Source organism: Nyctereutes procyonoides, unplaced genomic scaffold, assembly GCF_905146905.1.
Source record: "Nyctereutes procyonoides isolate TBG_1078 unplaced genomic scaffold, NYPRO_anot_genome, whole genome shotgun sequence".
NCBI classification, from domain to species: domain Eukaryota; kingdom Metazoa; phylum Chordata; class Mammalia; order Carnivora; family Canidae; genus Nyctereutes; species Nyctereutes procyonoides.
In genome coordinates this window covers 20,716,188-20,737,586 of record NW_026575135.1, presented here as the reverse complement: position 1 = coordinate 20,737,586, position 21,399 = coordinate 20,716,188, and the positions used below count along the sequence as shown (strand labels likewise).

At 33.3% G+C, this 21,399-nt stretch overlaps 1 protein-coding gene across 5 annotated transcripts in view; it reads left to right on the top strand.

Annotated features, from left to right (window-relative positions):
* The window catches only part of ZCCHC7 (zinc finger CCHC-type containing 7), a 250,103-nt gene that overhangs the window by 209,583 nt on the left and 19,121 nt on the right, over positions 1 to 21,399 (top strand). For all 5 annotated transcript variants that reach the window (XM_055302444.1, XM_055302445.1, XM_055302443.1 and 2 more), the window contains one exon: positions 13,163 to 13,198. In XM_055302444.1, coding sequence (XP_055158419.1) covers positions 13,163 to 13,198 — 36 coding nt within the window. The remainder of the gene's footprint in view (positions 1 to 13,162; positions 13,199 to 21,399) is intronic.

Here is a 21,399-nt window from a genome sequence, read left to right as displayed (position 1 = left end):
TGTGTCTCTCATGAATAAATAAATAAAATCTTTTAAAAAATAAATAACAAAAAAATTTTTAAAAATGAGCTTTGTGCTTGTGCGTATATATACATACATACATATATGTATTTATGAACAAAATACATATGTGTGTGTATATATATATATATATATAATCATTTATGAACAAAAGAGATAGAAGAATGCATACCAAGCTGGTAAGCTACTAACATTAGATTTTTAACATTAGATTCATTATCAGGATCTGGATAATGGATTGGAAGAGGGCTAGGAGACATGCTATTAGCTTTGCCTTTGTCTTTTTACTGTATTGTTTCCTTTGTTTACAAACAGATCATGATTTCTGTAAGATTTCAACTTAATAACAAGTGTGATCTTGCCATGTTGTACAGCCTTACATTTATAAGAATCTGGGACAATCCGAATGGTCTTTTAATGAAGTAGATAACAGTTTTCATTGGGATAAACCATGCATACTTTGCAGACCTTTATAATTAAAACTCCCTCCCTATTCCTCACAAGCCAGACCTCTGAGAAAACTAAATTTTTCCATGAGTGGTTTATCAGAGACCTATACAATCCTTGGCAGATACCACCTCAGTACCCAATACTAGCCAGATTGACATGTCTCTCTTTTTAAAAAAAAAAAAAAATTTAGGATGAGCTGATAAAAAAAAGTTAAGGCATATATAAGGAACTGGTAGATTAAAAAATGAATCAGACATGACCCCAAATGAAATAAACTCGTTATAAGAAATAGGAGGAAAATTGAGAAAATCCCAATTCAGTTTTCACATTGTGAGTAGAGAAGAAGTGATCCAAAGCAAAATGAACAAAAATTCTGATTAAGAGAGCATGCACCCAATATGTGAGAGAGAAAAATCCCACATCTAGACATATGCTAGTGAAATGTCTTAATGTCATACAAACGAAAATCACACAGACATCCAGACAGGAAACACACACACACACACACACACACACACACACACACACAACATCAAGCTTGCATCAAACTTCTCCTGTGCAATACTAAATGCCAGAAGGCAGTAGAGCAATCCCTAGAGGGTAGAGCATTCTGAGAAAAATAGATGACATGGCCAAGCTGTTGTTCATTTATGAATTTAATGAAAAAATCAGAATAAAATTAGCAGCAATGAACACTGAAACTAGGAAGCATAACATACATGTATGAATATTTCCTACTGATCTGTTTTTAAACTTATTAATATTAGAAAAAATTCTTTCAAAAATGTAATTTGAAAGCTATAAGGTAGATCATAGATAATTGCAATAAAATGAAGCTTGTTTTAATTACAAGAAGAAAAATAAGCCATATAAATTTTAGATTACTAATTTAAAATGAGGTAAAAGAAAAATATCAAGTGATAGGAAAAAAATGGAAGCAGCAAGAATGCATAAAAACACAAGTATGAGGATAAAATAGGACCAGACATATCAATTATCACAATAAATAAATGGATTAAGTGCTCTTATTCGAAAACAAAGACACCAATGTGAGAGGCCATAAAAGAAAAGGGAGAATAGATGTAACTTTAAAAAAAAATGTCCATCCAAAGAGACCATTAATGAAATTAAATGACAGACCACAACTTGGGAAAGGCTTTTATAAAATACATGATAGGATAGTTATAATATAGAAAAAGCTCTTACAAATTAATAGAAAGAAAGAAAAATATTTTAGAATAATGTTAGAGAAGTTGTGCTAGACACGGATGTACATTTGAATAACCTTTCTGGAGTTCAGTGATGGATGTTTTCAAAAGTACATCTATAAAAATATTCATCTCAGAATTGTTTATAATAAAGAAAATTAGAAGCAACCCCCAAATTTAACATCCTAGCTCATTTAAGCAACTTAACAATACATCCCATATAATGGAATACTCTTCAGCTATTTAAAAAACAATGTAAGGGGCACCTGGGTGACGCAGTTGGTTAAGCATTGGACTCTTGGTTTCGGACTCTTGGTTTTCAGATCTCAGGGTCGTGAGACTGAACTCATATCCGGCTCCACACTCAATACAGTCTGCTTTTTTTCCCGTCTCCTTCTGCCCTCCCCCTCCCTCTAATATAAATAATAAAATAACACTTTTTAAAAATTTTTAAATGATATAAAAATTAATATTGAAATCAAAGTTACTAGTACATTAAGTGAAATGCATAAATTACAAAACAGTATATGCAATATAATCCTATTTCCTTACAAATACACATATTTATATATATAGATTTGCAAGGAAAAAAATTTGGAATGAAATATTCTAGGGACACCTGGGCGGCTCAGCAATTGAACATCTGCCTTCAGCTCAGGGCATGATCCCAGGGTCCGAGGATTGAGTCCTGCATTGGGCTCTCTGCGAGAAGTCTACTTCTCCTTCTGACTATGTCTCTGCCTCTCCTGTGTGTCTCTCATGAAAAAATAAATAAAATCTTTAAAAAAATAAAATAAAATCTTTAAAAAAAATTCCAAAATGTTTACTATAACTATGTCAAGAATTATAGGTTTTTTAAATTTCTTTATATATAAATATATTTTTTAAAGGTTTTCATTTATTTATTTTAGAGAGAGTAAGAGAAAGCATGGTGGGGAGGGGCAGAAGGAGAGGGGAAAAAATTTGCAAGTAGACACCTCAGGGGCTCAATCTCTTGACCCTGAGATCACGACCTGAGCCAAAATCAAGAGTTGGATGCTCAATTAAGTGTGCCACCCAGGTACCCCACTATTCCTTATATTTTTATAGTGCACATATATTCATTTTATAATATTTTTAAAGATTTGATTTTTTTATTCATGAGAGGCACAGAGAGAGTGAGAGGCAGAGACAAAAGCAGAGGGAGGAGCAAGCTCCATGCAGGGAGCCCAACGTGGGACTGGATCCTGGGACTCCAGGATCATGCCCTGGGCCGAAGGCAGGCGCTAAACTGCTGAGCCACCCAGGGATCCCCTCATTTTATTATTTTTTACCTTGATATTTAATGTGCAATATTCTATTACTGCTTATAAACATTTTAGAAATGGTATCATCAGTAACCAATCTAGCCTATATTCGTTCTTTTTTTTAAGATTATATATTTTTTAAAGATTTATTTATTTATTTATTCATGAGAGACATTTATTCACAGAGAGACAGAGACACAGGCAGAGGGAGAAGCAGGCTCCACTTAGGGAACCAGATGCGGGACTTGATCCTGGGACTCCAGGACTGAAGGCAGGTGCTAAACTGCTGAGCCACCCAGGGATCCCCTTAAGATTATATTTTAATCTCTACACCCAACATGGGGCTCAAATTTAGAATCCCAAGATCAAGAGACACATACTCTATTGACTGAGCCAGCCTGGCACCTCATTCTCCTTTCTTAATAGTAAAATTGACTTTTTTTCTTTTGGTGTTAAGTTATATGAATATGTATAGATTCACATAAACCTGGGCAGCCTGGGTGGCTCAGCAGTTTAGCACTGCCTTCAGCTCCCAGGCCTGATCCTGCAGACCCAGGATCGAGTCCCACATTGGGCCCCCTGCATGGAGCCTGCTTCTCCCTCTGCCTGTGTCTCTGCCTCTCTCTCTCTCTCTCTCTCTCTCTCTCTCTCTGTGTCTTTCATGAATAAATAAATAATAAATATTTTTAAAAAAGGAATAGATTCACATAAACCCCACCATAATCAGAATACAGAACAGTTTAATCACCCCAAAAAAACTCCTTCATGCTATCTCTGTATAGTCACACCATTCCTTCATCCAAAGCTTGTGGCAACCATTAATTCATTCTCCATTACTATCATTTGTTTTCTCAAGAGTAAAATGGTATTTCATTCATGTAAATGAAGTCATACCATTGTAAAGTTTTGAGCTTTACCAGCTTCTTCCACTTATATGATATCTAGGAGGTTTCATCTGTGTTGTTCCATGTAGTGTATTCCTATGTAGCATACCATTGTATGGATGTATTACAGTTTGTTTATCCATTTATCCATTGAAGAACATTTGAGTTGTTTATAGTTGCTGACTATTACAAACAAGGCTGCTATGAATATTTGTTTATAGTTTATGTGTGAACATAGTTTTCGTTTCTTTAAGGTAAATTTCTAGGTGGAGATTGCTGGTTCTATGTATGTTTAACTTTATAAGAAGCTGCCATATTGTTGTCCAGAGCGGCTGAACCATTTTGCATTCCTGCCAGCAAAGTGAGAAGTCCAATTGTTCTGTATCCTCATCAGCATTTGATATTGTCAGTATTTTTTATTTTAGACATTCTAATAGTTGTGTAGTATCTGTCCTGTTTAGTTTGCATTTGCCTAATGGCTAAAAACGTTGAATATCTTTTCATGTGCTTATTTGCTATCCTTATGTTCTTTTTGGTTAAGTGTCCAGATCCTTTCCTAGTTTTTAATTATGGTGTTTATTTTCTTTCTTTCTTTTTTTTTAAAGATTTATTTATTTATTTATTCATGAGAAACACACAGAAAGAGAGAGAGAGAGAGAGAGAGAGAGAGAGGCAGAGACACAGGCAGAGGGAGAAGCAGACTCCATGCAAGGAGCCTGATGTGGGACTCGATCCATGGTCTCCAGGATCACACTCTGGGCTGCAGGTGGTGCTAAACTGCTGCGCCACCGGGGCTGCCCTCTTTTTTTTTTTTTTTTAAAGATTTTATTTATTTATTCGTGAGAGACACAGAGAGAGAGGCACAGACATAGGCAGAGGGAGAAGCAGGCTCCTTGCAGGGAGCCTGATGCAGGACTCAATCCCAGGAGCCTGGGATCACACCCTAAGCCGAAGGCAGACACCCAACCACCAAGCCGCTCAGACGTCCCTAAACACTCTTTATCTAACTGCAGTTAACAAAGACTAATGTGTATTTTCCAAAATGTTTATTGTTTTATGTTTTGTATTCAGATCTGTGATCCATTTTGAGTTCATTTCTCTATAAAGTGTGAAGTTGGTTCATTTTTTTATGTATGGATGATAAGTTGTTCATCCCCTTGGTTGAAAAGACTCCTTTCTCCAATGAGTTGCTTTACCTCTTTGTCAAAGATTAAATGGCCATATCTGTGGATTCATTTCTGGAGTCTATTCTATTGCATTAAGTATCTATTCCGGGATCCCTGGGTGGCGCAGCGGTTTGGTGCCTGCCTTTGGCCCAGGGCACGGTCCTGGAGACCCAGGATCGAATCCCACGTCGGGCTCCCGGTGCATGGAGCCTGCTTCTCCCTCTGCCTATGTCTCTGCCTCTCTCTCTTTCTCTCTCTGTGACTATCATAAATAAATAAAAATTAAAAAAAAAATTAAGTATCTATTCCTCTCATCAGTATCACACTGTCCTGATTATTTATGGCTTTATATTAAGTGTTAAAATCAGATAACACAGATCCCTGGGTGGCTCAGCAGTTTAGCGCCTGCCCTCAGCCCAGGGCGTGATCCTGTAGTCCCCGGATCGAGTCCCATGTCGGGCTCCCGGTATGGAGCCTGCTTCTCCCACTGCCTGTGTTTCTGCCTCTCTCTCTCTCTCTCTATGTCTATCATGAATAAATAAATAAAATCTTTTTTAAAAAATCAGATAACATGATTTCTTAAACTTTGTTATTATTTTATAAAATAGTTTAACTATTCTAGTTCCTTTCCTTTTCCAGGTATGCTTTATTTTTTTTTTTCAGGTGTGCTTTAGAATAAGTCTTATGTAAATCCAAAAAAATCTTGATAGGACATTGATTGGTATTGTGTTCAGTCTCTTGATTACTGTGGAGAGAATGGACTCTAATATTTTGAGTCTTCCATCCATGAACATAGTATGTGTGTTCCATTTATTTAGGTCTTCAGATTCACTTATCAGAGTTTTGTAATTATCATTATATACATTCTCTGCATATTTAGATTTATACTAAGTACTTCATTTTTCTTAGAACTGTAGCAAATGGTATTGTTTTTTAAATTTTGTTTTTCAATTGTTTATTGTTTGTATATAGAAAAGTGTGGAATAAAATATTCTGAAATGTTTGCAATAGTTATCTCAGGTGGTAGTATTACAGGTAACTTAATTTTTGTTTATCTGTATTTTCTGTCTTTATAATGAATATGTATTCCTTTTATAACATTTAATGTCATTTTTTTTTTAAGAAAAGGACAAGTTTTTAGACTAAAGCTACCATAGTACCAGCACAGCTTTGGAACTAAAGGTGATTACTATATGCCTGGCATATCCTGTATACTGTAAGATTCTTGGGACAAAATGAAAAGGAAATTTTCCCAGGGAATCCCTTGAGAATTGGAGAAGTAGAACTGGATATCAGGGAATAATTACAAATAAAAGGAGTTTAATATAGTTGGTTAAGATGAATCAGGATTACTTTCAGTAGTAATAAAATGATTTGTTCTAGGGACGCCTGGATGGCTCAGCAGTTGAGCATCTGCCTTTGGCTCAGGGTGTGATCCCGCAGTCCCGGGATCGAGTGCCGCATCGGGCTCCGCATGGAGCCTGCTTCTCCCTCTGCTTCTGTCTCTGCCTCTCTCTCTCTCTCATGAATGAATAAATAAAATCTTTTTTAAAAAAATTATTTGTTCTACTACCTATTTGGTTTTTTTTTTTAAGATTTTATTTATTTATTCATGAGAGAGAGAGGCAGAGACACAGGCAGAGGGAGAAGCAGGCTCCATGCAGGGAGCCTGATGTGGGACTTGACCTGGGACTCCAGGATCACTCCCTGGGCCTAAGGCAGGCGCTAAACCGCTGAGCCATCTAGGGATTCCCCTACTACCTATTTGTTATTTATAATGGACTTTGTATAATTGGTTTATAAATAAAGTTCTGAACTCCAATTTTAAAATATTTTACCTTTACTTTATCTCTTCTGAATCTAGTTTAAAACTTCTGGTACCTGCTAAGTGGGGTTTAGGAAAGCGATGTGGTATAGAAGGTATGAGAACTGGTTCACAGTTAATCCCAGAATGTCGGCACCAGTACCAAAGAGACAATGAAATCAGCTGGAGTTTTAATTGTTGTTCAGAGGAAGTTTGGGTTTTTTTTTTTTTTTTAGAAACAGGAGAGATCTGAGTGTGCCAAAAACTATAGAAAGAGGGAGTTAAGATGCTAGACAGCAGGAAATAAGACCTTTCTTCACTTGTGTACATGGTTTATGTATTCACTACTAAAGTGGCTAGAGATTCCCCAAATTATAGAGTTCTGTTCCTCCAAGTTTCTCGTTTCTGATAGCCACTTTCTTAGCTTTCAGGTGGTAGCTGCCTGGCTATTATAAGAAAGAAAGGCAAGCGGGAAAGGCTAGTAAGGACACTGAGATCGTTATTATTTAAACCTTGTGGTAAAAAGAAATTAAGTAAGCTTTGAGTAAACTGAAGAAAGATATAAACTTTAAGAGTGGCATGGAATACTTTTGTTTTTCGCCAATGACCAAGATATTTTAACTTTTTTTATTTCAAAATTTAACTATAAAATCTGAGAGCAGATTTATCTGATCACATATTCTTTTCTGTGTATTTTTGAACAACTAAGAGCATTACAGAGTGAGTGTGCCTTAGTTAAATGTAAAACTAGGTACATTGCACATGGTGCAGTTGTTGCTTATTGATGTTTCTGGATTCTTTTCTTTCTACAGAGAAAGTAGCTACAAGCAGCTTTATCCTGACAAAATCTATATTTTTAATTTGTCCTCTACTTTTGGGTCTTTTTTCTCACTGTCATTATCTATATCAATAGCTCATTTAAACGATGAATTTTCACATTCTCTTAGGTTTGGCCACATCTGAGTGTTGACTGTTTTGCAATAGATTTCACTTATTTCAGCTACCTTATTGATGCCTTTTCCCCATGATCAGTTTTTGCATCAGAAGAATGGAGAGTGTTGAATTGTCATCATGATGGCAATAATTAATACAATTGAGTGTTTGCTATACATCAAGCATTGTTCTAATGCTTTATACTTACCAACTCTGTAACTGTTATAACAGCCTTTTTTTTTTTTTTTTTTTTTTTTAATAACAGCCCTTTAAAGAGGTATTGTTCAGGCACGTAAGTGGCTCAGTGGTTGAGCATCTGCCTTTGGCTCAGGTCATGATCCCGGGGTCCTCAGATCAAGTCCTGCATCAGGCTCCCCTTAGGGAGCCTGCTTCTCCCTCTGCCTATGTCTCTGCCTTTCTGTGTCTCTCATGAATAACTAAATAAAATCTTTTCAAAAAGTAGAAAAATTTAAAAATAAAGAGGTACTGTTGTCTCCATTTTATCAGTGAGAAAACACATACAGATGTATAACTTGCCCAAGATAGTAAATGGTGGAGTCAGGATTTGAATCCAACCATTTTGGCTCTAGAGTCATTGATTGTAGCCACTACATTATCATGCTTCATTATACTGACTCTTCGTATTGTTTACCTTTAGCTAACAACCAGCAGGCATACTACAGACATTATCAACTATTTGTAAAATAACCTGTGTTACAGTAGTCTAGAATCACGATCAAGATGTCCCCAAAAAGATGTGATTCTCCGATGTGAAAAAAAATGTTCAATGGTAATATGGTTGCTTGAGGTAACCCAGGGTACTGTCTATATGATTTAATTTTTGGCTGATTATTTTGATATAATTTCCTATAACAATAAGAATTGTTATTCCAATAAAACTGAAATGTGATCTATTATGGACGAACTTTATGCCCTCATAACCATACTTAAGTTAGAAAAGTATCAAAGAGAAATATCTTTGAGCAAAAAATTAGGCTTGTCAGTTTCCCTGATTACAGAGGATTAAGAGTATAGGGATTGATTAAAATTTGACCTTGGATGGCAAGATGATTTTGTGAATTCTGGTTCATTTTGTTAGCATAGAGATAGAGACCAGTGCATGGCTTTCCTTACTGATGGGTGAAAAAAAATTTGTGTAGATTGTCTACACACTGCCACATGTATCTATTATATGTTCACAGCTCCTCTTTATCATGAATGACAAATTCTTAACAATAGAAATACAACAAGCACTATTAAAACAGTAACTTATTTTGAATTTCAATTGTGTATTTCTGCAATTTCAGACCTTAGAGTGGTCTTTATGGAATTTCAATTGAAGGCTATGCCCAAGATGTTCTCTTCGAAATACTACTTAAAGGAGAAATTTTATTTCACATATATTCAAAGTATATGTATAATAGGATATGTGTCTGAGTAGTGTATATACACCATGACTACCAACAGATCTGGATAATCAAATGATTTGATATAATTATATGAGGAGACTGATGAGGCTTCAGAGTAGGGACATTCTTTTCAGTGAAGGCACCTAAAATTACATTAATGTGCATATGGAAAAGTCAAGATGGTGGTTGAGTCCAGAGACTGGAATGTTTTTCCCATGTCTTTTCATTCAACAAATTTTAAACTAAATTTTTGCTTTATTCTCTTTTAGTTATGTTATTCACCATCAATGAATATTGCTTGTTTTATTAAATCTTTTGTTTTGCTGCAGTGACTTGAGGGGGCCAGCTCCTAACAACAGAGGCTTTGACAAAGCACCAGAGGATTCTGTTAAAAAGTTGTGTTTCGTAATTGTAGTTGTCGTGTCAGAGCCTAACTGACTTGGAGCTGAAGGATTTTTGTGAGATGAGTAGCTGTGCCAGCAGGGACCCAAGTCTCCTGGGCTGGCCGCGCTCTCATTAAGATTTGCCGCTAGCAGTGGCGGTGTTCAGCATGTATGTGACGTGCATTCTGTTATTGTATGCTTGGCTTGTCAGCCTGCAGCTTTCTGACACTCACTTATGTCACTCTTTATTCAGAGAGGAAGAAGCTTTTGATAATTTGACAAGACAAGCTCTTAAACGATCTAGGTCATGGCCTTCACTGTCTGTGATTGTGAACATATTTCCTGAAAGCCCTGTCACTCATCACAGCTACATTTTCTCCCGGGGAGCCACAGGCCTGTCCTGGTCTCTTGTCAGCTCATACATTTTGGTTATTCATATACCAAATACAGTACTGGGGGTTTTTTTCTTCCCTTTTGCAAATGCTAGCATGTTAGTAAGGCTAATCCTTTCTCCTGTGCTGTGTTCCCAGCAGGGCTGCGTTCAAGGGCTCTCTCTAGTACAAGGCAGACAACTGGCCAAGGGGAGCTGAGGAGGAGGAAAGGCCGCTTAGTGCTGTTTTTGTGTTTGTTCATTGTTGTGGAAATATGAGAACTGGTGGCAAGGGCCTTGTCTATTGAGCACTTGAGTCTTGGTCTGCTGTCAGGGGCTGTTTAAGATTGAGTGTTTTATTTTCTTTGATGTTCACATTTGAGAATAGGGAAGTGGGAATTAAACAACAGATGCACTAAGCCGTTGTTCTCGTAAAACAATAATTAGCACCTGATAAAATTCAATATGGGTTGAAATGCACAATATAAACTCTCAATTCATCTGGTGTGGCAAACTATGTTGATTCATCTTTGAATTTTATGAATAATAACATTCAGTTATTCATGTATGGTTTATTATACAAAATACAATAGAGGGGAAAACTAGTTGGGCAAAAGTTGGCAAACAATGTAGCACATTGCTAAAACAGATGTACAAGTATACTTTGTGTGTTTTCAGTTGTGAGACTTGAGGAGGCTCTTTGGGTTGCTATCCATCTAAGTGCCAGTAAGGTGAGATCACCAGGACAACCAATAAATATAGTTGTATTTTAATAGTTTGTTACATTTTTATCTTAGATGAAGTCCACAGCAAGCTAGTCATTCATTTCAAATACTTTAAAATAATTTTTTTCAAAAGTTCCCATTGCAATAGTAAGCCTCTTGCTTAAGAAATTACTGTATTTTGTCTAAATTTTCTCTGCAATAAATGCACAAATATGGATACTATGACATTCTGCTTGATTAAAAGAAAAATATGTGCAATGACTGAGGAATGTTGAGAAGAAGTAGAAGCTACAACAAGCAAAAAAAAAAAAAAAAAAAAAAAAACCACTTAAAAAGTCTATTAGTAACAGAAGTCCTAAGTATTGCATGTCATATACTTAGAATTAAAGATGTGTACTTTCTTTTGGCACCTATTTGGAGATGAAAAGTATTTCTTCGTCTCAACCTTGCACAGACATATGTTAAGTAGAAAATAGTAAAATGAAACTGTGCATGGGAATGTTGGGTAAAAGTACTTATATGAAATAAGATAGGATTTTTTTATTGTAATACTATTGTCTAATAAGAGAAAAGAAGTTTCATGTCTCTCCCTATTAATTTTCTATATCAGGCATCATCTTCATGTACAGAGCAATCAGATGATTGTTCAAAAACCAAGTAATTCTTTCTTTTATTACTAAATTGCTGCAACGCAAGAAAAGGTCACATGGTAGAGTGGCATTCTGCCCGTGTATGACAACTCAGTGATTGCGATTTTTCAACCTTATTATTCTGAGGACATTGTGGTAATCAAGAACTATCCATAACTAATGTATAAATAACTCCTTGCTTTTCTTTCTCTACAGTAATCCAACTCAAATTATATATACATAGCAAAAAGCTTATGATAGAAGGTAGGAAATGAATACTTAAAGGTATATTGTATGTTAGATCTTTGTTTGTAAATGTTTATTAAAACAAATATATGTGTGTGTTTTATTGAGAACCTTTGTAACCTACAAGTTTGTGGCTGTTATTTGATATCTGTTATTTGGTACCTTCTGAAGCTACTTTTACTTGTTAAAAATAGTTTCCTTTTGATCACTGTTGTTCATCCAGAAATCACTGTATACAAGTGGCTTTTTTTAGTCAGACACTTTAGTTTGCATGAGTATGACATTTAAATTGGAAAGCTGACCACTAACTAGTCTAATTTACACACCTTTCTTTAGAAAATGACATAAGATAGTTAAAATACATAATGGATAAAATTTTTAGCGCAGTTAGAACTATCTACTCTTTTTTTTGTATAATCACTTATGATATAATGAGTAGAGGTTTGCCATTCAAAAGTTATTTTCTGAATTATTGCCATACCCATAATAATTTTAGATTGTATGAATTATCTTCATTAGTTTTATCACGTCCCTGAAAAGTAAATGAAAGAGGAATGTAAAGAATTGTTTCAAAGTGTATGTCAAAGATGCTAAAGGTTTTAAAAAAACTCAACTCATTCTAATTTTAGGCATGCATATGTGTGTATACATATGTATATGTGTATACACACATTTTTAAACAAAAGCTATAAATTCACATTTACTTTAAGAACTGCCATTTACTTAGCTTGGTTTAATATATTTTAATTACTATTTAATAATTATAAAAAATACTTTCTGTTATCAACTGTTCTTTTTGTCCAAAGATGGCAGACCAATAAATAATAAGAACTTGGTTAGAAAAAGTGTTTCCCTAACAGAGTCCTAATTTAAATATAAGGAAAGAAGACTTGTATTTGTATCCATAAGAAAATATTTCCTAACTGGTTGTTGTTGCTGCTGCTTTTTGTTGCTTGTGTTTGTTTGTTACCTATTCTAGCTTCAGTAAATCCATCTTTTACAACATTATTGAGGTTTTATTGTTTTAAGTTATTTGCCTATAAATGTATAGAGAAGATGACTTTTAAGGGAAAAGCCATGGACTTTAGATTTTTGAGATTGTTTTATTTTGTTGTAGCTTTCTTTTTAACTCTATTCACAGTATTGAAGGTTAGCAGCAAGTGATTAGGTAAAAGATGGTAACAGACATCAGAAACATATAACCACAGTGGTCTTCTTTAAAGCAGTTGCTAATAAATTGGGGTTGTTGTTGTTGTTGTTTATCTTACTACCAAGGTTCAAAATGTTCTTTTAAAAGGTGTACTCAGTGAGTCTTATTGATTTTGACCACTGCTGTTCATTTATCAGTTTAACTGAGTTATGGCTCTTAATCACATCTTAGTGCCCCAAAACTTCTAACCTGAAAAGAAAAAAAAGAGAGAGAAAACTTTGTTACTGGCTTTCTGACAATGGCAGGGAGTGTGTTAAACCAGTGTAAAATTCAATTAAACTGTCTAGCCAGGTTTTTGAAGCTGAAATGCAGACCCTTTCTGTTAAGCTTCTTATTTTCCTGTGACCGACACCGGTGGATGCTGGGTTATGCCAAAACCAACAGGCTGTAAAGTACCTTGTTTCATGCTCCCAGCTGATCAATATTTTTATTTTCCAGGCTTGCCCAGAAATCTGGAGGCAGTATCACCTAACGGTGAGTAGAAACACCTTTTTTATTTTCCCCAAGACCTAGCCTATTTATCCTTCTCTGAACTGCTGACCATAAAATATAGACAAGCATCTTCTACTAGAAGATAATAAACATCTGAAGAGTTTTTACACTGAGAAAGCAATAATATACTTTTTCTCTTCTCCCCTGCCCACTATTCTCTATCTTCCTGTTCTGAAAAGATTTTGATTTTTTTTTTATTACTCACATCATTTAATGATTACATCATGGTATCTCAGTTTTCCTAGACTCATTCATTAAATTAAAGGAGAAAAGTATGTCAGGAGCCATAAAAATAATAGTAATCCAGTATCTTTAAAGTGTTGTGTTATGTACAGTCCATAAGCATACAATCCATAATATCTTCCATAATCATTTTTCTGGCTTTATTGAAATTTTTGCATATATTTTTTAATGAAGCTAAAAAAAGCTCAGTGTATCTTTCATATAGAACAATTCAACTGTCATATCCTTAAGCTCTTCTTGACTTATTTAAAGTGTATAACCATCTGCTTAATACCATTCAAGTTATTCAATTCTGTGGTTTCCTTTTATTGTGAATTTAGGCTAAGTAGAAGTAGAAAACATAATTTACTATGAAAACAATTGGCTAGTGCTCAATATTATGAAGTTAGTTAGTTTTTAATATTCAGCTTAAATAATTTCAATAATTCACCATAGCCCTAGTAGTCATTTTTTAATACATTAAATGTGTTATACTTAGCAAGACAACAATTAAGATTATTCTTGTAGTTAGACAGTAAATAACAATGTTATAAAAGCTGTTCCTTAAGATTTAACATATCAAAAAGATTTTGGTTATAGGAAGACAGTGAAAATAGGACGAAGTTTTACAAAGCATGTCTTCTTACTGCTTTCCTCTTACAGAAATAAAAAGTAAACCAAGTGACTCAAACTACTAATAAGTCTATCACAGGCCCAAGAGGCAAGGAATAATACCAGGTGGTTTGTTTTTGTATCTGTTACCACTGTTTAGTTTATGTAATGTAAAGGTTCTCAGTAGAAAGCTGTAACTCCTCAACTATCCTTCAGTCCCAAATTGGATTTTATTAAAATATTTAGTGTTCTATCAAAATACACACACACATACCCCTATGTATGTTAACATATTGTTACAGATGTAACTCATCCAGATACATTATGTTTATACTTATGTAGCAGGTTTCTTGTCTAACATACATGGTGAAATCTTTGCAGCCTAAACTTGGTTGAAATCCTGTCTCATATTTTTCAAGATCATAGTCACTTTTTGTAACTATATAGCAGTTTTCTTCATCAGTATTTTCATTAAGAAATAGCCTAAGGGATTTGACAATTGCATTTCTTTTCCCTTTTCTCCTGAGTTAGAGAATTCCAGCCTTGAAAACTTGAAGTGTGGGAAGTACTGTTTTGAAGACCCTCTTTTTATTGCTTGTACCTATATTTTATTTTATATAACTATCATAGAAGGATAGAAATTGGTATTTATTAAAACAGAAATATTTGAGGTTTGTTTAATAACATAGCTTTTGAAAAACAAATTGTAAAAAGAATAGTTGGGGGAAAATGAAAATAAAATAAATTTCCCTTTTGGGGAGTTACAATATATTCTATTTATGGGTATAACAAAATCATTTTGAAAAATCCATTTTTCTCAATCTGGAATTCTGATTAATTTTTCAAAATAATACTGCAGGTAACTATCAATTTATAATTGTCAAGTTTAAATTAATAATTAGTAATTTAGAATTAGTTTACTATGCAAATATAAATGCTAAACTAGTACATTTATAAACTTGTATTTATGTATCAATCCATCTAAAATAAAATAGGTAAATAATTATGTATATAGGCAAATCCAAATGTGTGTAATTAAGCAATATTTAATCTTGAATAAAAGCAAGATGCATGGTGAGTTTCATCATCTTCAGCCCTTTTACTAGGCGATGGACTGCCATCTATTGACTTATAGTAGCCCTCACATGTGATTGTGGCATCACTCAGCAATGACCAAATAATGAAGCCTGGGTTAGAATTGCCACTGTATATTCCTTTAAACCAGTCTTCTTGAAACTCTGGAAATTTCTGCATTTAATCATTGATTAATATTTTTTTTAGCCAAAAAGTGTCCATTTCTTACCCAAAATGAACTGTGCTTTGGGGGGAATAAACTGATTAATATATCCAGTGTGGAAACGTTTACATTTGAGAACTTTTCAATTGCTTTTGTCTGCTTTTTATCAGTAAGCCTAGAAGGACATTTATACAGCCTAGTTTAGCAACTATAATTTAAGGTCTATTTGGGAATTGCTTTCTTTCTTTAAAAAAAAGAAAAGTTTTTAGGTTAAATAGAGCATTATTTCTCAAATACACAAGAAAGATGATGAAGTTGATTGGTATAAATGGACTTGTAAAATGTCCCAAATCAAAAATTTCTTAAAACACATTCTAAAGTAAGAAGAAAATTAGAGAAATGTTCACTATTTTCAGCAATTAAATGAGATAAAGTTTCCTTAACAACTTGTATCTGAATAGAACTTGAAATAGAATAGCTTTTTAATCAAACTTGACTGGACTTCACTACATTAAAAATAACTAAGCCCATCATTCTAAAGGGTACATGCCAATAAAACTCTAATAAAAAGATATTACATATATATCTACATAGATACATATACATGTTATAACAACTAATTTAGCTATAGCATTTTTCTTGTTATATTTTAGTGACTATAAAATTACTTCATATAATTTAATGACTTCACTTCAGATGATCGTTTGGAGCCCTGCATGAGAAAAAGAAAAATATATGATTTTTATTTAGCTATTAAATAATTTCCACAGATAGTTTATGTATTTACCTCCTTCAGAAGTGTTTGTAAAGTTTTTTTTAAAAATCGTCAGTTCTATAGCACTGTTCTTGTTTAATTTCTGTTATATTTTAAGATTTTGGTAAAACCTGACTTTGAATATTCTTTTACATCTTTCATATAACTCATTCTAGATAAAAATTTTCCCTCTTTAACTATTCAAAAAGGAAAGTCCCTTCCCCCATTCCCTGTCATCTCTAGTCTCATTTATATTAAAAATCCTAGGCCAAAATGGCCACCAACAGAGTTTTACAACCAACAGAATTTTTAACTAGTAGAGGCTATAATTTGACATGCTTTGGACATTTTGTTAATCTTGTTTTTAATCTACTTACTTTTAAAAAGTAACTAGGAGTATGCTATTTGGGGGCTGTGTGTGTTAAGAATCAAAAAGGACAATACATCTTTTATGTTTAATTTTGCGCCTGGATTTCTTTGTGTCATTGTTAAAATGTGTTACAACCTACTACCTTTTTAATTGAAAGTTTAAATAGGACACAAATGTAACCTTTTTGGAAGAATTACCTTTTAAATATTTCTTTATGTATAGTGTTTGGAATGCCTAGAATTCACACTTCAAAAAGTAAAATACTTGCTGTCAGGGAGATGGGGAGGAGTAGGTTTCCTTGCTTTCCTGTCTGGCCTAGGAAAAAGCTGGTGACCAGAGTTTAGTAGTAATCAATAATGTCTTACCTGACCTAGTTGAATGCCAGAGTGTATCTTATGAACCATAATTAACAATATTGTTTCATTTTGCCAGTCACTTTTCTCTCCTTACTTGGAAGCATCAATTTAGAAATGTATTTTCTGGGTTTTTACAGTACAGAAATGAGAGTTTTATACTAAATAAGAATGTTACTCTAAAGCATTCTGTGTCATTCCATACTAGGTAACCCTAAATGTGAACAGATTTAAATTTAATTCTAGAGCTATGCTTTGTAGTCCAAAAGGGGGGAATAACAAAGTGGAATTTGGTTGTGAGGCTATAGCTATCCAAAAGTCTTTATCCTGGAATTGTGATGTAAGACAGGATGGATAACAGTTTTCTAACTGCCTGAACTCTGGAATGGATTTTTTAAAATAACTTGAAATGAAAAATAAAGTTTCCAGAAGTCAGTCCCAAGCCAGAATCTTTTCTTTTAGGAAGAGAGGGAGAGGAGGGTAGGAATGCCTTTTCTCCCTTTATTGAATATATGTTGAAAATCCTAAATCTTTTTCTGAGAGCTCTTTGACTGCATAAGCAGAGCTGCAAAACCCACAAGAACCCCATCCACAGTAGATATCAAGTGATATGCCCTTTTCCATGTGTATGTTTAAGAGAACAGAACTAGTTACATACTGTATTTTAAAGAGTTAAATTGCTCCAGAATAGAGTAAGAACTAGGCCTCATTCTGCTTCAGAAAATTTAAATCAACTTTTGTTTGATAACATATCTTGAGGCCTGGCATACAGATTATCATAAACTAATACTTTACAAATTCATTTTAGAAGCTCTTATTTTGGTAGTTCAGTTCACTTTGCTGACTCCTTCAAGAACTAGGAATACTCTTGTTTCAACTGTCGGGGGTTTTCCCCCACTAGATCTGGTATTGCTATTTCAGTGTTTTGATTGGTTAAGTGTTGCTATTGAGATATTACATCTCTGTCAAATATTCAGAGATTTAGTTTTCATTAAAAATGCCCTTAGCACTGAGATACTACTGAGGTAAGTGTAATCATGCCCTGATGATTCAGAAGGCACACAACTATTTTGTAGTTCCTCAAAGCTGTCTTCCCATTGTAGTACTACAAAATAAATCAAACTGCTTTATGTTGCAAGTTACTTGGTATCTGAATAAAAAGAATTCCTGAATGAGCACCGATGACTATTTTCTAATACTCCATATGTTACAGGGATAGAAAGTACATGTAGACAGTAACTAAAAGTTTAAAATATTTTTAAAATGGAAAATTTATGTGAATACTTTTATATTTATTTAAATACCTTATTCTTAAAGTAGTGTCAACATTTTGCTAGCAGTTTTTTACTTCAGTCTTACCATGTTTAGAATTTAGTATAAAATATAATTACTACATTTACAGAGTAGGTCAACTGAGGTGTATGGTTTTTTTTTTTTAAATCTTTATTTCACTGGCATGTTGAACCACATTTTTCTAGAACTTATCATTGGAAGCAATTGGAAAATGCAATTTCAGAGCAAATGAAACCTGGAATTATCAATCTCAATAAATGAGATTCATTTAAAAATAAATACAATTTGCCAAATCATCAAAAAGCAATTTTCTAAAGCTTCTGTGAAAGAAAGAGGAAAAAAGTGAACATTGTGAATTATAAATGCACATGTTATTTTTCCTCCCAGAGTGTTTTTTCAGAAATTTAGACATTTTATGTACACTTATTAATGAATGGGAGTAGAATAAAATTTGGATTTGGATATAATTTACATATTACTTATTTATTAACACACATAAGAAAACCTTCATATTTTCTTCTTTTCTAAGAAATACTGAGGTGTCATCCCCTTCAGAGAGAATTTCCAACTCATTTGACTTTTAGTATTTTAATGCAAAAATTAATGTGTTTTAAATGAAAAATCAATATGGCATATTTTGAGTAGTTTTTTTCTTGTGTTAATATGTTTGAATAATATCAAGTGACATTAATAACATTAATTCTCTTATAAATTTAAGTATTTCAGATATGCAATGAAAGTATCCAACATTCACACAATTTATAAAAGATTCATTATAAAGGTTTGGGCAGATACAGCTGTGTTTTTGCCACCTTCTTAATATCTGAAGATATGTCCTAATCACCCATCATTATGATTTCTATTCATTTTTAAGTAGCACATGTTGCTCAATAATAAGCTAATTGAACCTGAAGCTCTAATATAAACAGCTAACTTTTTTCATTTGGCAAAAAAGTCCCTGTGCCTTTTTGTCTGCCCCTTAGTAGCTGAGGACAAAAACACCATTACAATTAGGACTTACATATTTACTATGTGGGCTTCAAGTTTTATTTCTATTTTAAAAATTTAAGGGAGTACTGTTAATGGTCTTTTTCTTTTCTGTTGGCAAAGGTTTCTCCTGAGTATGATAGAAAGATGCAAATTACATTTGAAGTTTTTACTATCCTTTTCTGTTTCCTAGGTATGTTCACCTTTACTTACAAAAGAATTATAGTTAGCCATTATAGGGGCAATTTCTTTTTGACACTTACATTCTGTGGTAATTAAATTCTAAGTATTTATAATTTTAATATATATAAGCATTTTTAGTTTTTTCTTCTCCTTCAGAAACACACACATTATTCATATAATCCCAAATAAAACTACATTGTTGTTTTTTTACTTACAACTCTACACTTTGAAATAGGGCTGTTATTTTAACAAAAATGAATATAAACAGCCTGAGAATGTTCAAAATCCAGTTTTAACACTGCACAGTATCTGGCTATATAATAAATTGTAGTTTAAAAATTTGAAATGCTGAATGATTTCTATTATTTGTCATATTTACCACACATGAAGAGAATAGAAGTACTACATAGAATAATTTTAACATATTTAAGTGATTTTTCATGTGTATTTTGAACAGGTGACTCATGCCATTCCTTAAATATATTCCAACCGATTGAGCTTGTCATAATCTTCTCTGGACATTTCAGTGCAAGAGTAAAAGTAGATAAAGTATACTGGACCAATGATGTTTGTATTAAACATTCCTTTTAGTAGTCATGCATGTAAATGACATGGTAGATTACAGTAATTCCTAACAGGTTTTAAGTATTTAGGAATCACTTAGTTACTCACGGTCATGATCAACCATAACCTTTAAGGGTTTTGGTCAATCATTTGAATAATCTTCAGGGAAAGACTCCTGAAAGAACCCCTTGACTTGTTGACGTGCACAATCTCTCTGAACTAGTGTTATATTTTGTTACGGTATAAACTGTATTAGTAATCTTAAATTGAATTAAGTTTAAGATTTTAAAAGCAAAATCTCTTAAATGACTAAAAGTTAATGAATTATTGATAAAATCAATCAGATTTTAGATTTGAAATTCATTTGCTTCTTAATCCCTACATACAAGAAAGTCATGAGAGTTAAGTTTTTGTACATTTTGATTATTTTCTTTCAGCTATTTTGAACTCAGCAATGGTCATCCAAAACTAGTATCTTTGGGGTTTTTTGAAATATCAAAAATATATGAAGAAAAATGCTACCTGCTTAGAGACCACTTAACCAAAAAAAAATTTTTTTTAATATCTTTGGAATTAAAAATAGACTTTGCCTTAATTGGTGTACCAATACACTGGTAGATCACATTTCAAAACAAAAGTTTTTCCATGGGAATGTTCAGAAATCCCTGTCACCTTTGTAAAAAGAGTTCATGTTGATTCATGAATCAGTTGGTAATAAAGGTACCACATTGTTTTCATTCCTTTTTTTCAAAAGTTACATAAAACCAAATCTATTAGATAATAAAGTCATCTTTATAACCTTGTAATGTACCCATGTCTATCAATACCAATTTTACATAAATATTGTCCTTCACATGTATTTGTGGATTACCCCCATATTTCTTTTCAGTTGGGGGAACTAAATTTTGGATTGCTTTTTAGCTTTGTTTATACAATAAAATCTCAATTTTGTCTTTCTTGGATCTCTCCTGTTTCCTTTATTTATAGTTACAACCACATTTCCTTCTCATTTTATTGAAATCCTTAAAAAACATGCTATAAAACTGATTTGGAATGGCAGACTTATTTGTGAGGAAATTACTAGGAAATGTTTTTTTTTTTTTTACATTATAAAAAGAATGTAGCTTTGGGATCAGACATTGGCTCAAATTCTGGCTCTTTAATCTACTTAGATGGTCAAGCCTCATTAATATATTTGGCTTTAAAGATCCTTGGTTTCTTCAACTGAAAAATGGGGATGAAGTAAGTATGCAATGAAATAAGAAACGTAAAGTACTTGGCACAGTACCTAGCACATAGCTCATATTCAACACTGTGTGAGCTCTAATAAAGCAGAACGATACATGCATCACACGTGTAAAGATGGCCTCTGGACTAATAGCCCAAACTCAGATTATTGTTTTATTTAATATTTATTTAATATTATTTAAAATTTATTTAGATTATTTCGTAATGTGTTTTGAAAAGATTGTTTGCCTAAGATAAGGAGATTCATAATGACCTCTTTACTTTCTGTCTCATAAAAATGTTTCCTTCTTATAGTTACTGAAATTAAAATACTCACAGGCACTCTTCTGTTAACAAAAGTATTTACCTCACTCTTCATTT